General features: G+C 46.9%; 1 protein-coding gene across 1 annotated transcript in view; it reads left to right on the forward strand.

Moving 5' to 3' along the window:
• The window catches only part of wnt2bb (wingless-type MMTV integration site family, member 2Bb), a 93,676-nt gene that overhangs the window by 13,534 nt on the left and 65,792 nt on the right, over positions 1–14,350 (forward strand). The window contains exon 2 of the mRNA XM_041196226.1: positions 8,948–9,168. Within this exon, the coding sequence (XP_041052160.1) occupies positions 8,948–9,168 (221 nt within the window). The remainder of the gene's footprint in view (positions 1–8,947; positions 9,169–14,350) is intronic.

The following is a 14,350-nucleotide window of genomic DNA, read 5'->3' on the forward strand; positions in this document are numbered from 1 at the left end:
CTGACCACTCCACTCCCGGCCTCACACTCCCCCTGACCACTCCATTCCCGGCCTCACACTCCCCCTGACCACTCCATTCCCGGCCTCACACTCCCCCTGACCACTCCACTCCCGGCCTCACACTCCCCCTGACCGCTCCACTCCCGGCCTCACACTCCCCCTGACCGCTCCACTCCCGGCCTCACACTCCCCCTGACCACTCCATTCCCGGCCTCACACTCCCCCTGACCACTCCATTCTCGGCCTCACACTCCCCCTGACTGCTTCATTCCCGGCCTCACACTCCCCCTGACCGCTCCATTCCCGGCCTCACACTCCCCCTGACCACTCCATTCCCGGCCTCACACTCCCCCTGACCGCTCCACTCCCGGCGTCACACTCCCCCTGACCACTCCACTCCCGGCCTCACACTCCCCCTGACCACTCCATTCTCGGCCTCACACTCCCCCTGACCGCTCCATTCCCGGCCTCACACTCCCCCTGACCACTCCATTCTCGGCCTCACACTCTCTCTGACCGCTCCACTCCCGGCCTCACACTCCCCCTGACCACTCCATTCCCGGCCTCACACTCTCTCTGACCGCTCCATTCTCGGCCTCACACTCCCCCTGACCACTCCACTCCCGGCCTCACACTCCCCCTGACCACTCCACTCCCGGCCTCACACTCCCCCTGACCACTCCACTCCCGGCCTCACACTCCCCCTGACCACTCCATTCCCGGCCTCACACTCCCCCTGACCACTCCATTCCCGGCGTCACACTCCCCTTGACTGCTCCATTCCCGGCGTCACACTCCCCCTGACCGCTCCATTCCCGGCCTCACACTCCCCCTGACCACTCCATTCCTGGCCTCACACTCCCCCTGACCACTCCATTCCTGGCCTCACACTCCCCCTGACCACTCCACTCCCGGCCTCACACTCCCCCTGACCACTCCACTCCCGGCCTCACACTCCCCCTGACCACTCCACTCCCGGCCTCACACTCCCCCTGACTGCTCCATTCCTGGCCTCACACTCTCTCTGACCGCTCCATTCCCGGCCTCACACTCCCCCTGACCGCTTCATTCTCGGCGTCACACTCCCCCTGACCACTCCACTCCCGGCCTCACACTCTCTCTGACCGCTCCATTCCCGGCCTCACACTCCCCCTGACCGCTCCACTCCCGGCCTCACACTCCCCCTGACCGCTCCATTCCCGGCCTCACACTCTCCCTGACCGCTCCATTCCTGGCCTCACACTCCCTCTGACCGCTCCACTCAGAGCCTCGCTCTCTCTGACCACTCTGGTCCCACTGTGTCTCCCAACTAGTGATATGGGTGTTTTAATTTTGCCTTCATTCTCTGTGCGTATGCATATGCCTGTATGGCCAGAATTTTTACCTCGTTGGGCGGGGGTACACCCAACCCAAATGCTTGTAAAATGACGCTGAATGAGCGTCCCAATGTCATCGTGCACTCGCACGATATTTCAGTCGGTGGGTGCATGCAGGAGTCAGCAGTGTGCCCGCCGACAATTAACAGGCCTACTAAGGCCATTAACGCACCAATTAAATGTAATTTTTCACTGCCCATCCAACTTTCCGGTTGGCGGGCGGGCGAAAAGGCCAAGCGGTCTTTGGATTTTTTAGGAAACCTCATCCACAGGCGGCTTGAGGTTTCAACCCCTCATTAAAAAAAAAGTTTTCATACTATTTTCTAACATGTCCCTGCTCATGTGACGGAGTCACAGGAGGGGACATGTTTTTTTTAACATCTTAAATTCTTTATTTTTATTTTTTTACATCTTCATCTCCCTGAGGCAGCTCTGTGCCTCAGCCCCACGTCATCGCATGTCATTTTACGCTCATTCAGGTGGGGTTTCCCAACTGTTCCCACCTGCACCCACCAAGATCACCCGATGAGGTAAAAATTCGGGCCTATGTGTGTGCACGCACTTGGTATGTGGGTGCATTTACATTCTCTGTTGGAGATCTGTTCTATGTCTTGGGTTTATTATAAATTCTATTCGTGGCTTCATTAGATTCTTTCTGTGTTTAAGGTTTAATATTCCTTATTTTGGGGGTTTCATGCATATTCTTAATGGGAGGGTTATAGTGTATCTTATATTGGGGGAGTATTATATATTCTGTGCTTGGTGTAGCCACTATTTGGGACTTTTTTAAAAGCATTTTTACACAGAAACGATTTAGAAACTGAGGAGCTATTTTTAATTGATGGTGTTTATAACAAAGTGGATTTAGGCTGGTGTGAAAAGGAAGGTTCATAGATTTGGAGAGTGTACGTTAAAGGCAGACACTGACACCGTTATCTAGGGTCATCAAGCTCAACAGTGGGCTTGGTATCTCCTTCCCAGGGCTCCCAACAAACATTCAGAGTGTAGGGGGACGGTATGTCCACTCTGGCTGAGCTTTGCAGGAATCTACTTCAAAAAAGGAAATGGCGTGGAAGCAGGTTTGCATAGCAACTCTTCTAGCCAAACTCCTCCCCACTGCTCCCACCCTTTACCCAAGTCGTGGAGAGAGGGGCCAGGAACCGAGCCCCAACTTCCTGTACGGACAAAAAAAAGAGGCAAATAAAGGCTCACAGGTTAGCAGCGAGGTTGGAGAAAGAGAAAGTCTAAGCATCTGGAGGACCAGTTAGAAGACATTCCTTGGAATTGAAATTCCTTGGGGCCCAAACATGTTGATTTCTAGAGTTTTCTAGGTCAATAGATAAGCTTCTAACTAGAATGGAGTAGGCAGGCACAAGTGTCACTTCAGGTGCCTCGCTAGCGCCCACCTGTGACATTTGCCAACAATCTCAGCCACTGCATCGTATCATTGGTGGGATTTTCTGGCTTCCTCCTGCTTTCTGGAGTTGATCCATCCCCAGGCGGATATTTCTTAATTCCTCTCCTTGGCCATCTAGGCAGCTTGTGGACAATACTAGTGAAGCTCACAGCTGTCCCTTGTAAAGGTTGACACATCAGATGTCATTCAACTTTACCAATGTCCCCCAATAAGGCATGTCATAGTCCCATCTAAAAAGCAAGAGCTCCTAGCATTGGGAATCCCCTGGTTCTGTCCCCTCACCGCCATTTGGCTTATGAAGGGCAGACAGCTCCACACCTTACAAGCCAACCAGGAGCCACCTAGAAACTAGACTCTGTCATTTTCCTGGAGCTTCCAATGAGAGAATGTCTGTGCCATCTTGACTAACTTAAGTAGGGTCATCCACTGATGTTGGGAGATTTGGCATATTCTTTACTTTGTATCACTGAGTTGTACTGATTGAACTAAGGGAATCAGATCTCAACTGTTTCTATGCATTGGGCATTCATGAAATAGAGTAGCTTAACAATTCATATCAATTCTTTTCTCATCAAATGTATGTTTAGTCTGTTTTCAGAGAGATTGTAGACATAATATATCAATGGCATGAATATCCATTTCAGGTCAGAAGAGACCTATTGCTCCATCCACAGGTTACACTACCATACACATAGATAGAGGTGAGTCAACATCATTAGTAAGGACAATAAGATCACTTATGGGAGTAACTGATGACACTGAAATCAACAATCTACAGCAGACCCAAGTCCTAGAATCACAGAGTCATTATGGCACAGAAGGAGCCCATTTGTCCCATCAAGTCTATGCTAGCTCTCTGCTAGAGTGATCCAGTCAGCCTCATTCCGCTGCTTTATCCCTGTAGCCCTGCAAGGTCATTCCCTCAACTGCCCATCCAACTTGCTTTTCAAATCATTAAGGCAGCAAATTCCAGGTTTCTAAGGCTTGTAAAAAGGTTCTTCCTCACATCCCACACCTCCCACCCTGTATCTCTTTCCCTGAGCCTTAAATCTGTGTCCCCCGTTCCTTGTGCCATCAGCCAATGGAAATGTTTTTATCTTTTTCTACCTTATCTAAGCCTAAAATAATCGAGAACACCTTGATCAAATTAGAAACAGGATTTATTATAATGCTGTGTTTTTGAGAGTTTGTTCATTGTGCTTGGGAATTATAACGAGGTAATTTGATAAGGTGGATTCAAAATTGGCTTAGTTGTAGGAGACAGAGGGTGATGACAGAAGGATGCTTTAGTGACTGGAAGCCAGTGTCTAGTGGCGTACCACAGGGATCTGTGCTGGGTCCCCTATTATTCGTCATTTATGTGAACGACATAGATGACTATGTGGAGAGTAGGATTAGTAAGTTTGCGGATGACACAGAGATTGGCCAGGTGGTTAACAGTGAGGTTGAGTGCCTTGGGCTACAGGAAGATATAGTCGGGATGGTCAAATGGGCAGATAAGTAGCAGATGGAATTTAACACTGAAAAGTATGAGGTTTCACTTTGGAAGGAGTAATTTGACAAGGAAGTATTCAATGAACGGCATGACACTAGGAAGTTCTAAGGAACAAGGGACCTTGGTGTGTGTGTCCATAGATCTCTGAAGGCAGAGGGTCATGTTAGTGTGGTGGTAAAAAAGGCATATGGGCTTGCCTTTATCAATCGAGGCATAGATTACAAAAGCAGGGAGGTCATGTTGGAGTTGTATAGAACCTTGCTGAGGCCTCAGCTGGAGTACTGTGTGCAGTTCTGGTCACCACATTATAGGAAGGATGTGATTGCACTGGAGGGGGTGCACAGGAGATTCACCAGGATGTTGTCTGGGATGAAACATTTAAGTTATGAGGTGAGGTTGGATAGACTTGGATTGTTTTCGCTGGAGCAGAGAAGACTGAGGGGCGACCTGATCGAGGTGTACAAGATTATGAGGGGCATGGACAGGGTGGATAGGGAGCAGCTGTTCCCCTTAGTTGAAAGGTCAGTCACGAGGGGGCATAAGTTCAAGGTGAGGGGCAGGAGGGTTAGGGGGGATGTGAGGAAAAACTTTTTTACCCAGAGGGTGGGGACGGTCTGGAATGCACTGCCTGGGAGGGTGGTGGAGGCGGGTTGCTTCACATCCTTTACAAAGTACCTGGATGAGCACTTGGCACATCATAACATTCAAGGCTATGGGCCAAGTGCTGGTAAATGGGATTAGGTAGGTAGGTGTTTCTCACGAGTTGGTGCAGACTCGATGGGCCGAAGGGCCTCTTCTGCACTGCGTGACTCTGTGGCTCTGTGATAACAATTTCTGGTTTTGTGTCACCCTCTCTGCCCAGCAGAGGAGAGCAGACTATGGGCAGGACTGATAGACACTTTAGGACTTACAGGGGAGGCACGGACAACAAGGTTTTTCTGACTTTTTATAGCTTTTTTTCCTGAGGAGGTGCCTGAAGGGTTAAGCTGTGCAGGGAGGTTGAAATAACGATCCTGGTTTCCATGCCCAGCATTGGACTTTACTGGGAGGGAACTCAGTCCCATGCTCCAGTTGCTTGGATCTGTGATTGTTACGAATAAAGGCTGAGCTTGCTTCCCTGTTTGGCCCCACCTTGTTTTTGAAGCTGGAAGCATTTGAAGCACATTTGCGATCTTTCGCCCACCAAGAGAATCTTGGAGACATGATTGACCAGGTCATGCAATTGTCAAGCTGGCACTTTCACGTTTTCAGGGTTTCTTATATAATATGAGATAGAGTTTTTACTTTGGGTGCAATTGGCAATCTGGGCACACATTGCATTGGAAACTGAGCCAGTTTTCCAAAGTGAATTTTTTTTGCTCAAGTTTCCACTCAAACGCGATTCTATATCACGTTTATTGCAAGGGGAATGGAATATAAAAGCAGAAAAGTTTTGCTGCAGCTGTACAGGGCCTTGGTGAGACCACATCTGGAATACTATGTACAGCTTTGGTCTCCTTATTTGAAAAAAAGATATAATTACATTAGAAGCAGTTGAGAGAAGATCCACTCGACTCATTCCTGGGTTGAAGGGCTTATTCTGTGAAGAAAAGCTGGACAGGTTGGGCCTATACCCACAGGAGTTTAGAAGAATGAAAGGTGATCTTACTGAAACAGAAGATCCTGAGGGGACTTAATAAGGTGAATACCGGGCAGATGTTTCCTCTTGTTGGGGAGACTAGAGCCAGGGGATACAGTTTAAGAATAATAGATCTCCCTTTTAACAAGGAGATGAGGAGACATTTTTTCTCTCTGAGTGTTGTTAACCTGTGCAATTTTCTTCCCCAGAAATCAGTGGAGACTGGATCATTAAATTTATTCAAGGCTGAGTTAGATTTTTGAAAGAGAAGGAAGTCAAGAGTTATGGGGGTACAGACAGCAAAGGAGTTGAGAACACAACCAGATCAGCCATGATCTTATGGAATGGTGGAGCAGGCTCGAAGGACTAAATGGCCTCCTCCTGTTCTTAAGCCCCATGATCCTATCACCAAACATAACATTGTCCATGAAGCAGCACAATTATAGAATCATAGAATGATTACAGCACAGAAGGTGACCATTCAGCCCATCATGTCTGTGCTGGCTCTCTACAAGAGGAATTTAGTTAGTCCCATTCCCCCAGTCTTTCCCTGTGGCCCTGCAATTCTTTTCCCTGCCAGTTCTTATCTAATTCCTTTCTTAATTTCATGATTGAATCTGCTTCCATTACACTTGCAGGCAGTGTATTTCAGATCCTAATCACTTGCTGTGTAAAAAAGTTTTCCTCATGTTGCCTCTGGTTCTTTTTGCCAATCACCTTAAATCTATACAAAAACATGGATGCTGGAAATCTGAAATAAGAAAACAAAAAAAGCTCAACAGGTCAGGCAGCATCTGTGGAAAGAAACCAAATTAACATTAAAGGCTGAGTGACCTTTCTCAGAACTGTTCTTTTAAATTAGATGTAGTATTTAATAGGTTTTAAAAGATGCCTGTACTCCAGAGAAGAAGAGTATTAAATTATGTCATTTAATTCTTGCATTTGAAATAATGAGTTTATTTCTCATGGCTGTGCACATAGTAACTCAACACTAGCCGTGGACTTTAGGTGAAGGGTGTTGAAGGGTGAGTAATAATTGAAGCAGGTTGGAGCAGGTTGTCCAGGTTTAATTCCATCCTCATTTTAAAGTGATACTCCCTGTTCTTATTGTTCTATATTTGTATTCGTAATTCTTATGTTCATCATTCTGATGAATGCAATCTCTGTAAACATCATGGGCAGAACTTTATGGCCCTTCCTGCTGGCAGAATTTTCCAGTCCTGCCGAAGTCATTGGACTTTTAACCATCTACAAGGCACATGTCAGGAGTGTGATGGAATACTCCCCACTTGCCTGGATGGAGTGCAGCTCCAACAACACTCAAGAAGCTTGACACTGTCCAGGACAAAGCAGCCTGCTTGATTGGCACCACATCCACATTCACTCCCTCCACCACCAACGCACAGTAGCAGCAGTGTGTACCATCTACAAGATGCACTGCAGGAATTCACCAAGGCTCCTTCGACAGCACCTTCCAAACCCATGACCACTACCATCTAGAAGGACAAGGGCAGCAGATAGATGGGAGCACCACCACCTGGAAGTTCCCCTCCAAGCTGCTCACTACCCTGACTTGGAAATATATCGCCGTTCCTTCACTGTCGGTGGGTCAGAATCCTGGAACTCCCTTCCTAACAGCGCTGTGGGTGTGCCTATACAACATGAACCGCAGCGGTTCAAGAAGGCAGCTCACCACCACCTTCTCAAAGGCAACTAGGGATGGTCAATAAATGCTGACCCAGCCAGCGAAACCCACATCTCATGAATGAATTTTTTAAAATTGCACCCTTCTGCTGCAGCGCCTCTAATGACAGGGGGACACAATTACAGCCTGCTATCTTTCATCTGAGGGGCTCCCATTATAAGTAGACACATGGGAATTGAGAGTGAAAAATAGTTGACAGGAGTGTTGTGGGGGTAGATCTTGCTTTCAGCAGGAGATAAACAGGTGGTAGCAGATTGGTCTCTGTTTTATGCCATGCCCAAGTCTGGAAACGAAGCTCGGGCAGAGAGTGTAATGGGCAGCCAACCCACTTTCATCTGCTTTCAGCCACTTCTTAAAGTTTACCCAATTTTTAAAACTTTAATTATAATTTTCTCAGGAAAAGTAAATTAAGAAATTGATCACAGCAGAGATTTAAGAGTTTAAAATTACGAAGGAGTTTGATAGAGTAAATAGGGAAAAACTTTCTACTGGCAGGAGGGGGCTTGGTAAGCAGGACCCACAGATTGAAGGTAGTTGGTAAGTTGAAAGTCAGGAGTGATTCATGGGGAGATGGTGGTGTAGTGGTAATTTCACTGCGCTAGTAATTCCAGAGGCTAATGTCCTGGGGAAATAAATTCAAATCCCAGTAGAGTAGCTGATTGAGTTTAAATTCAATTAATAAAACCTGAAATTGAAAGCCAGTGCTAACTCAATCCAAGCACTGTTGGATTTTGATACAGCCATGTAGTGGTAATGTCACTGGACTAGTAATCATAAGGCCCAGTATAGTGCTTTGGGGACACAGGTTCAACTCCCACCACATCAACTGATGGGATTTAAACTCAATTAATAAATCTTATAATGAAAAGTAATGGTAACCATGAAACTAACATTAATTGTCATAAAAACCCACCTGGTTTACTAATCTCTTTAAGGAAGGAAATCTGAGGACCATAACCAGTCTGGCCTACATGTGACTCCTGACCAACATCAATGTGGTTGACTTTTAACTGCCCTCTGAAATGGTCCAGCAAGCCACTTAGTTCAAGGGCAATTAGGGAAGGGGAGGAAACAAAATGCTGGCCTTGCCAGTGATGTCCACATCCTGTGGAGTTTTTTTAAAACTTGGAAAGGAAACGCTTGCAGGGCTATGGGGAAAGAGCAGAGGGAGTTGGACCATTTGGACAGATCTTTCAAAGAGCTAGCAAAGGCGTGATGGGCCGAATAGCTTCCTTCTGTGCTGTATCATTCTTTGTCTCTAAGCAAATTATTTGGAATTGTATTTGGGATGTTGGGGCAAGGTGATGTGATCTAATGGCTCTGATCTCTTCCACAGGTACATTGGTGCTCTGGGAGCCCGTGTGATCTGTGACAACATCCCAGGGCTGGTCAACAAACAGCGGCAGCTGTGTCAGAAGCACCCAGATATCATGCAGTCAATTGGAGAAGGAGCCAAGGAGTGGATCCGCGAATGCCAGCACCAATTCCGACACCATAGATGGAACTGTAGCACCCTGGCCAGGGACCACACTGTATTTGGCAAAGTAATGTTGCGTAGTAAGTTGTTTTTTCAAAAGAAAACTTTCGAGTTTAAAATGGTAAGGAAGCCAAGCTGGAGATTGCCTGCAGTAAGAAAGAGAGCATGCTGGTGTTCAAATGTCCCCGATTTTAATGTACACCCCACTCAAACTCAAATACAGCATCATTTAGTGAATGGGGCCTGTGACCTGCTTCACTATATATTCAATTGTACACTCAAACCTAACATTCACAGTAACCAGGGGTTGCCAATCTTCCAGGATTGGCCTGGAAACTTCAGGAATTGACAATTAACCTGCAGGGCAGTGCTGTGAAGAATCATGAAAATGTTATATTTATTTTAATTTTCTTTGGACTCTTTCATATGTTAGTTACAAAAACTATTGGAGATGGGGGTATCAAGAATCATTCAATGGGACAATGAATAGTCTGTTCATTTCCAATTGGTGTGGGCAGGCAGGACATCATGTGAAACTCCAGAAATATGTGTCCTGCCAAAGTTAGCAACCCTAATATTAAGAGGGATCAATTCATTTCCAAGTGGGAGTTGAATTAATTCCATGGGAATTTCTAAGTATTATTCTTTGGATGGATCAAATAATTTGTGATATTAATACAACCTGGATTGGTTGTGGTATTTCAGAGTTTAGCAGTGTGGGATCTTTGTTATGTTTTGTACCTCGGTGCATTAATAAAGGAGTGTCGCACAGCCAGAGGAGGTGTTTTCGAATGAAGTGTTAAACAAGGCCCCTGTCTGCCTGTTTAGGGGGTCATAAATAATCCCTTAACATTATTCAAAGAAGATCTGACTGAACACAGTGGGACTGGGGGTCTGAAGTGCATTTGTTTCAATGCAAGAAGTATAACAGGCAAGGCAGATAAGCTTAGAGCTTGGATTAGTACTTGGGACTATGATATTGCTATTACAGAGACTTGGTTGAAGGATGGACAGGATTGGCAGATAAACTTTCCAGGATTTAGATGTTTCAGGCAGGATAGAGAGGGATGTAGAAGAGGTGGGGAAGTTGCACTGCTGGTTAAGGGGAATATCACAGCTGTAGGACAGGAGGACACCTCGGTGGGCTCATGCAGCGAGGCAATATGGGTAGAGCTCCAGAATAGGAAGGGTGCAGTCACAATGTTGGGGGTTTACTATAGGCCTCCCAATTGCCGGCGGGAGGTTGAGGAACAGTTATGTAGGCAGATTTTGGAAAGATGTAAAAGCAATAGGGTTGTTGTGGAGGGTGATTTTAACTGCGAAATTAGTCAAAGAGAAAAGGGAAGCGTTCGTAAGGGCTAGAAGGCTGGGAACAGATGAAGCCTATGGAGAATATAAAGAAAGTAGGAAGAAAGTTAAGCAAGGAGTCAGGAGGGCTAAAAGGGGTCATGAAAAGTCACTGGCAACCAGGATTAAGGAAAATCCCAATGCCTTTTATACATATGTAAAAAGCAAGAGGGTAGCCAGGGAAAGGGTAGTCCCACTCAGGGACAGAGGTGGGAATCTGTGTGTGGAGCCAGAAGAAATGGGAGAGATACTAAATGAATACTTCTCATCACTATTCACCAAAGAGAAGGACTTAGCGGTCGATTTGTCTAGGGAAGAGTGTGTAGATAGCCTGGATCATGTTGAAATCAAAAAAGAGGAGGTGTTAGGTGTCTTGAAGAATATTAGGGTGGATAAGTCCCCTGGGCCAGATGGGATCTACCCCAGAGTACTGAGGGAGGCAAGGGAGGAGATTGCTGACAGAAATCTTTGTATCCTCACTGGCTATGGGTGAAGTCCCAGAGGACTGGAGAATGGTCAATGTAGTTCCATTGTTTAAGAAGGGTAGCAGGGATAATCCAGGAAATTACAAGCCAGTGAGCCTTACGTCAGTGGTAGGGAAATTAAAGATTCTTCGTGATAGGATTTACTACAATTTGGAAGCAAATGGGCGTATTAGTGAGAGGCTGCATGGTTTTGTGAAGGGGAGGTCGTGTCTCAGCAACTTGATCGAGTTTTTCGAGGAAGTGACAAAGATGATCGACGATGGAAGGGCAGTGGATGTTATATACATGGATTTCAGTAAGGCCTTTGACAAGGACCCTCATGGCAGACTGGTACAGAAGGTAAAGTCGCACGGGATCAGAGGTGAACTGGCAAGATGGATACAGAATTGGCTTGGTCATAGAAGACAGAGGGTAGCAGTAGAAGGGTGCTTTTCTGAATGGAGAGCTGTGACTAGTGGAGTTCCGCAGGGATCAGTGCTGGGACCTTTGCTGTTTGCAGTATACATAAATGATTTGGAGGAAAATGTAACTGGGCTAATTAGTAAGTTTGCAGACGACACTAAAGTTGGAGGAGTTGCAGATAGTGAAGAGGATTGTCAAAGGATACAACGGGATATAGATCGGTTGGAGACTTGGGCAGATGGAGTTTAATCCAGACAAATGCGAACTAATGCATTTTGGAAGGTCCAATACAGGCAGGAATTATACAGTAAATGGCAGAACCCTTAAGTGCATTGACGGGCAGAGGGATCTGGGTGTACAGGTCCACAGGTCACTGAAAGTGGCAACGCAGGTGGATAAGGTAGTCAGGAAGGCATATGGCATGCTTGCCTTCATTGGCAGGGGTATTGAGTATAAAAGCTGGGAAGTCACGCTGCAGCTGTATAGAACCTTGGTTAGGCCATATTTGGAATGTTGCGTGCAATTCTGGTTGCCACATTACCAGAAGGATATGGAGGCATTGGAGAGGGTGCAGAGGAGGTTTACCAGGATGCTGCCTGGTCTGGAGGTTATTAGCTATGAGGAGAGGTTGGAGAAACTCTGATTGTTCTCACTAGTGACAGAGATTGAAGGGCGAATTGATAGAAGTTTACAAAATGATGAGTGGCATGGACAGGGTAGATAGTCAGAATCTTTTTCCCATGGTGGAAGAGTCAATTACTAGGGGACATAGATTTAAGATGAGAGGAGAAAACTATAGAGGAGATGTGTGGGGCAAGTTTTTTATGCAGAGGGTAGTGAGTGTCTGGAATTCGCTGCCAGAGGAGGTGCTGGAAGCAGGTACGATAGTCGTGTTTAAGAGGCAGCTTGACAAATACATGAATAGGATGGGAATAGAGGGATACGGACCTCAGAAGTGCAAAATGTTTTAGTTGACGGGCAATATGATCGGCGCAGGCTTGGAGGGCCGAAGACCCTGTTCCTGTGCTGTACTTTTCTTTGTTCTTTTTTCTAAGAGCAGGGGAATTATCTGTGTCCTGGCCAACATTTATCAATGAATCACTATTCCTGAAACAGATTAATTGTTTGTTTGTCTAAGTCCTGTTTATGGGATCTTTCTGTGCTGCATATTGGCTGCCATGGTTACCCACATTGCAACAACTTGCATTTATATAGCCCCCTTAATATTGAAAAGTGTCCCATAGAGGGCGACTCAGACCAAAATAGACGTCAAACCAAAATAGGAGACATGAGGATGGGAGATGAGAAGCTTGACACGAGGAATAGGGGTTGGACTTCAGCCTCTACCAGAGTCTGGATCGGCGGTGGGCAGGCACTAAACATAGCCCCACCAGCTGGCACACCAGTTAGAAGGCTGCATCCTGCCTCTGGGCCATTTTTGCGGAGATGGTCTGGGGGCAGCAAGAAGCAGCCAACTAGGGTCATTCAGAGCCTATTGAGGCCAATTAAAGGAGGCTGACCTGGTTTTTCCAGTTAGCCTCCAGACTCCTGCAGGCAGCAGGGGACAACTTTGACGCCTCGAACGTGGTTTCCCGGCAGCAGGCCAAGGCACCAATGCTTCAGGCAGGCCTAAAGCCTCACCCTGTTTGCCTGGGGGAAGGAGGAGCCACAGGCCACCCTACAGAGGGGCCACCCCTAACCCCAACAGTGGTGGCCAGGGTGCAAGAACAATTTTTTAATATAGGTGTGAAAAATTTGGAGAGCGGGTACTTCCATATTGAAGCACCCTCGCTCTTAATTACCCACTGTGGCACCCTGACACCCCTTTCAAGCTGAAAGGCAGTTTAACTGGCACTCCAGATTCAAGATCCTGCTCACTGTCCTCAATTGGACGATGAAATTATCTCCAGGCCAATTAAGGGAAATCCTAATGAGCGATGGTTTCCTTCTGGGAGCATCCATATCCTGTGAAAGAATAAAGAAAAAAAAATGTCCTGAGCGGTGCTATATAAATGTAAATTCATTCGCTCAATTAAGTATTAAGTTCCCTTCCAGCTCATCCTCCCATTTATGATGTGTTTCTACTCCAGTCAAGCCGCTGAGTTCCGTGTGGATGCCACAGATTGTAACCTGGTTCGTAAGAGTGCGCACTGCTGCCAAACTCCCACAGCTCCCGGAAACAATTCCGATTTCTGTTTCCCATTCCTGGAGGCAAGATCAAGAGCACTAGAAAGATGTTAAAGGAGGAGAGAGGAGAGACAGAGAGGTTCATGGGGTTATTATTGTTAAGTATGCAGGTACTAGGCTGTACAAGAGGCTGGAGTCTCCAGGGAGTTGCAGGGGATGGGGGTGGTGGTGTGTGGGCTTGGGGGTGGCTGTAGGGCTGAGGAGACTACACAGAGAACTGATGGTTCTAGAAGGAGGCCCACCAGTATACAGAATGGCAACATGATGAGCTTTGGGCAGGGACTGGGGGAGATGATGGCATAGTGATAATGACAAATAATCCAGAGGCCCAGGCTAAGCTCTGGGGGACATGGGTTCAAATCCTACCACAGCAACTCGTGGAATTGAAAGATAGGCCTGGATTCTCCTTGCCCGCTGGCATTGGGTGTGTTTGGTGGCGTCAGCAGGCAAGAAGGTCAAAAAATGTTTTCACAACGTGAGAAACCAGTTTGCGATCGTCCACTCAGCTCGTTGATGCTGGGCTGCGTTCCCTGCAATCGGAGGTTGGGAACCTCATTGTAATATATCAGCATATCATCATAAGGTTAGTCCACCAGACTTATTCCCCCATCCCCCCCCACCACTCCCTGCTGGATCATCGGATCGTCCGCCCACATTGGCAGGAAAACAAGCCCACGTGTTTCACAACAGCATATATAAGGTGTGCACCTGGCGGGCTGCACTTCACTCGGGACTTTAAGGTTTATTTGCCTACCTTGCTTCAGTCAGGACTCGCAGTCATCAGCGCCAGGCTTCACAGATAGCACCACGTCACTTTACAGGGGCTCACGAGCAGGTTTCT

This window comes from Carcharodon carcharias, chromosome 9, assembly GCF_017639515.1.
Source record: "Carcharodon carcharias isolate sCarCar2 chromosome 9, sCarCar2.pri, whole genome shotgun sequence".
In the NCBI taxonomy this organism is placed as follows: domain Eukaryota; kingdom Metazoa; phylum Chordata; class Chondrichthyes; order Lamniformes; family Lamnidae; genus Carcharodon; species Carcharodon carcharias.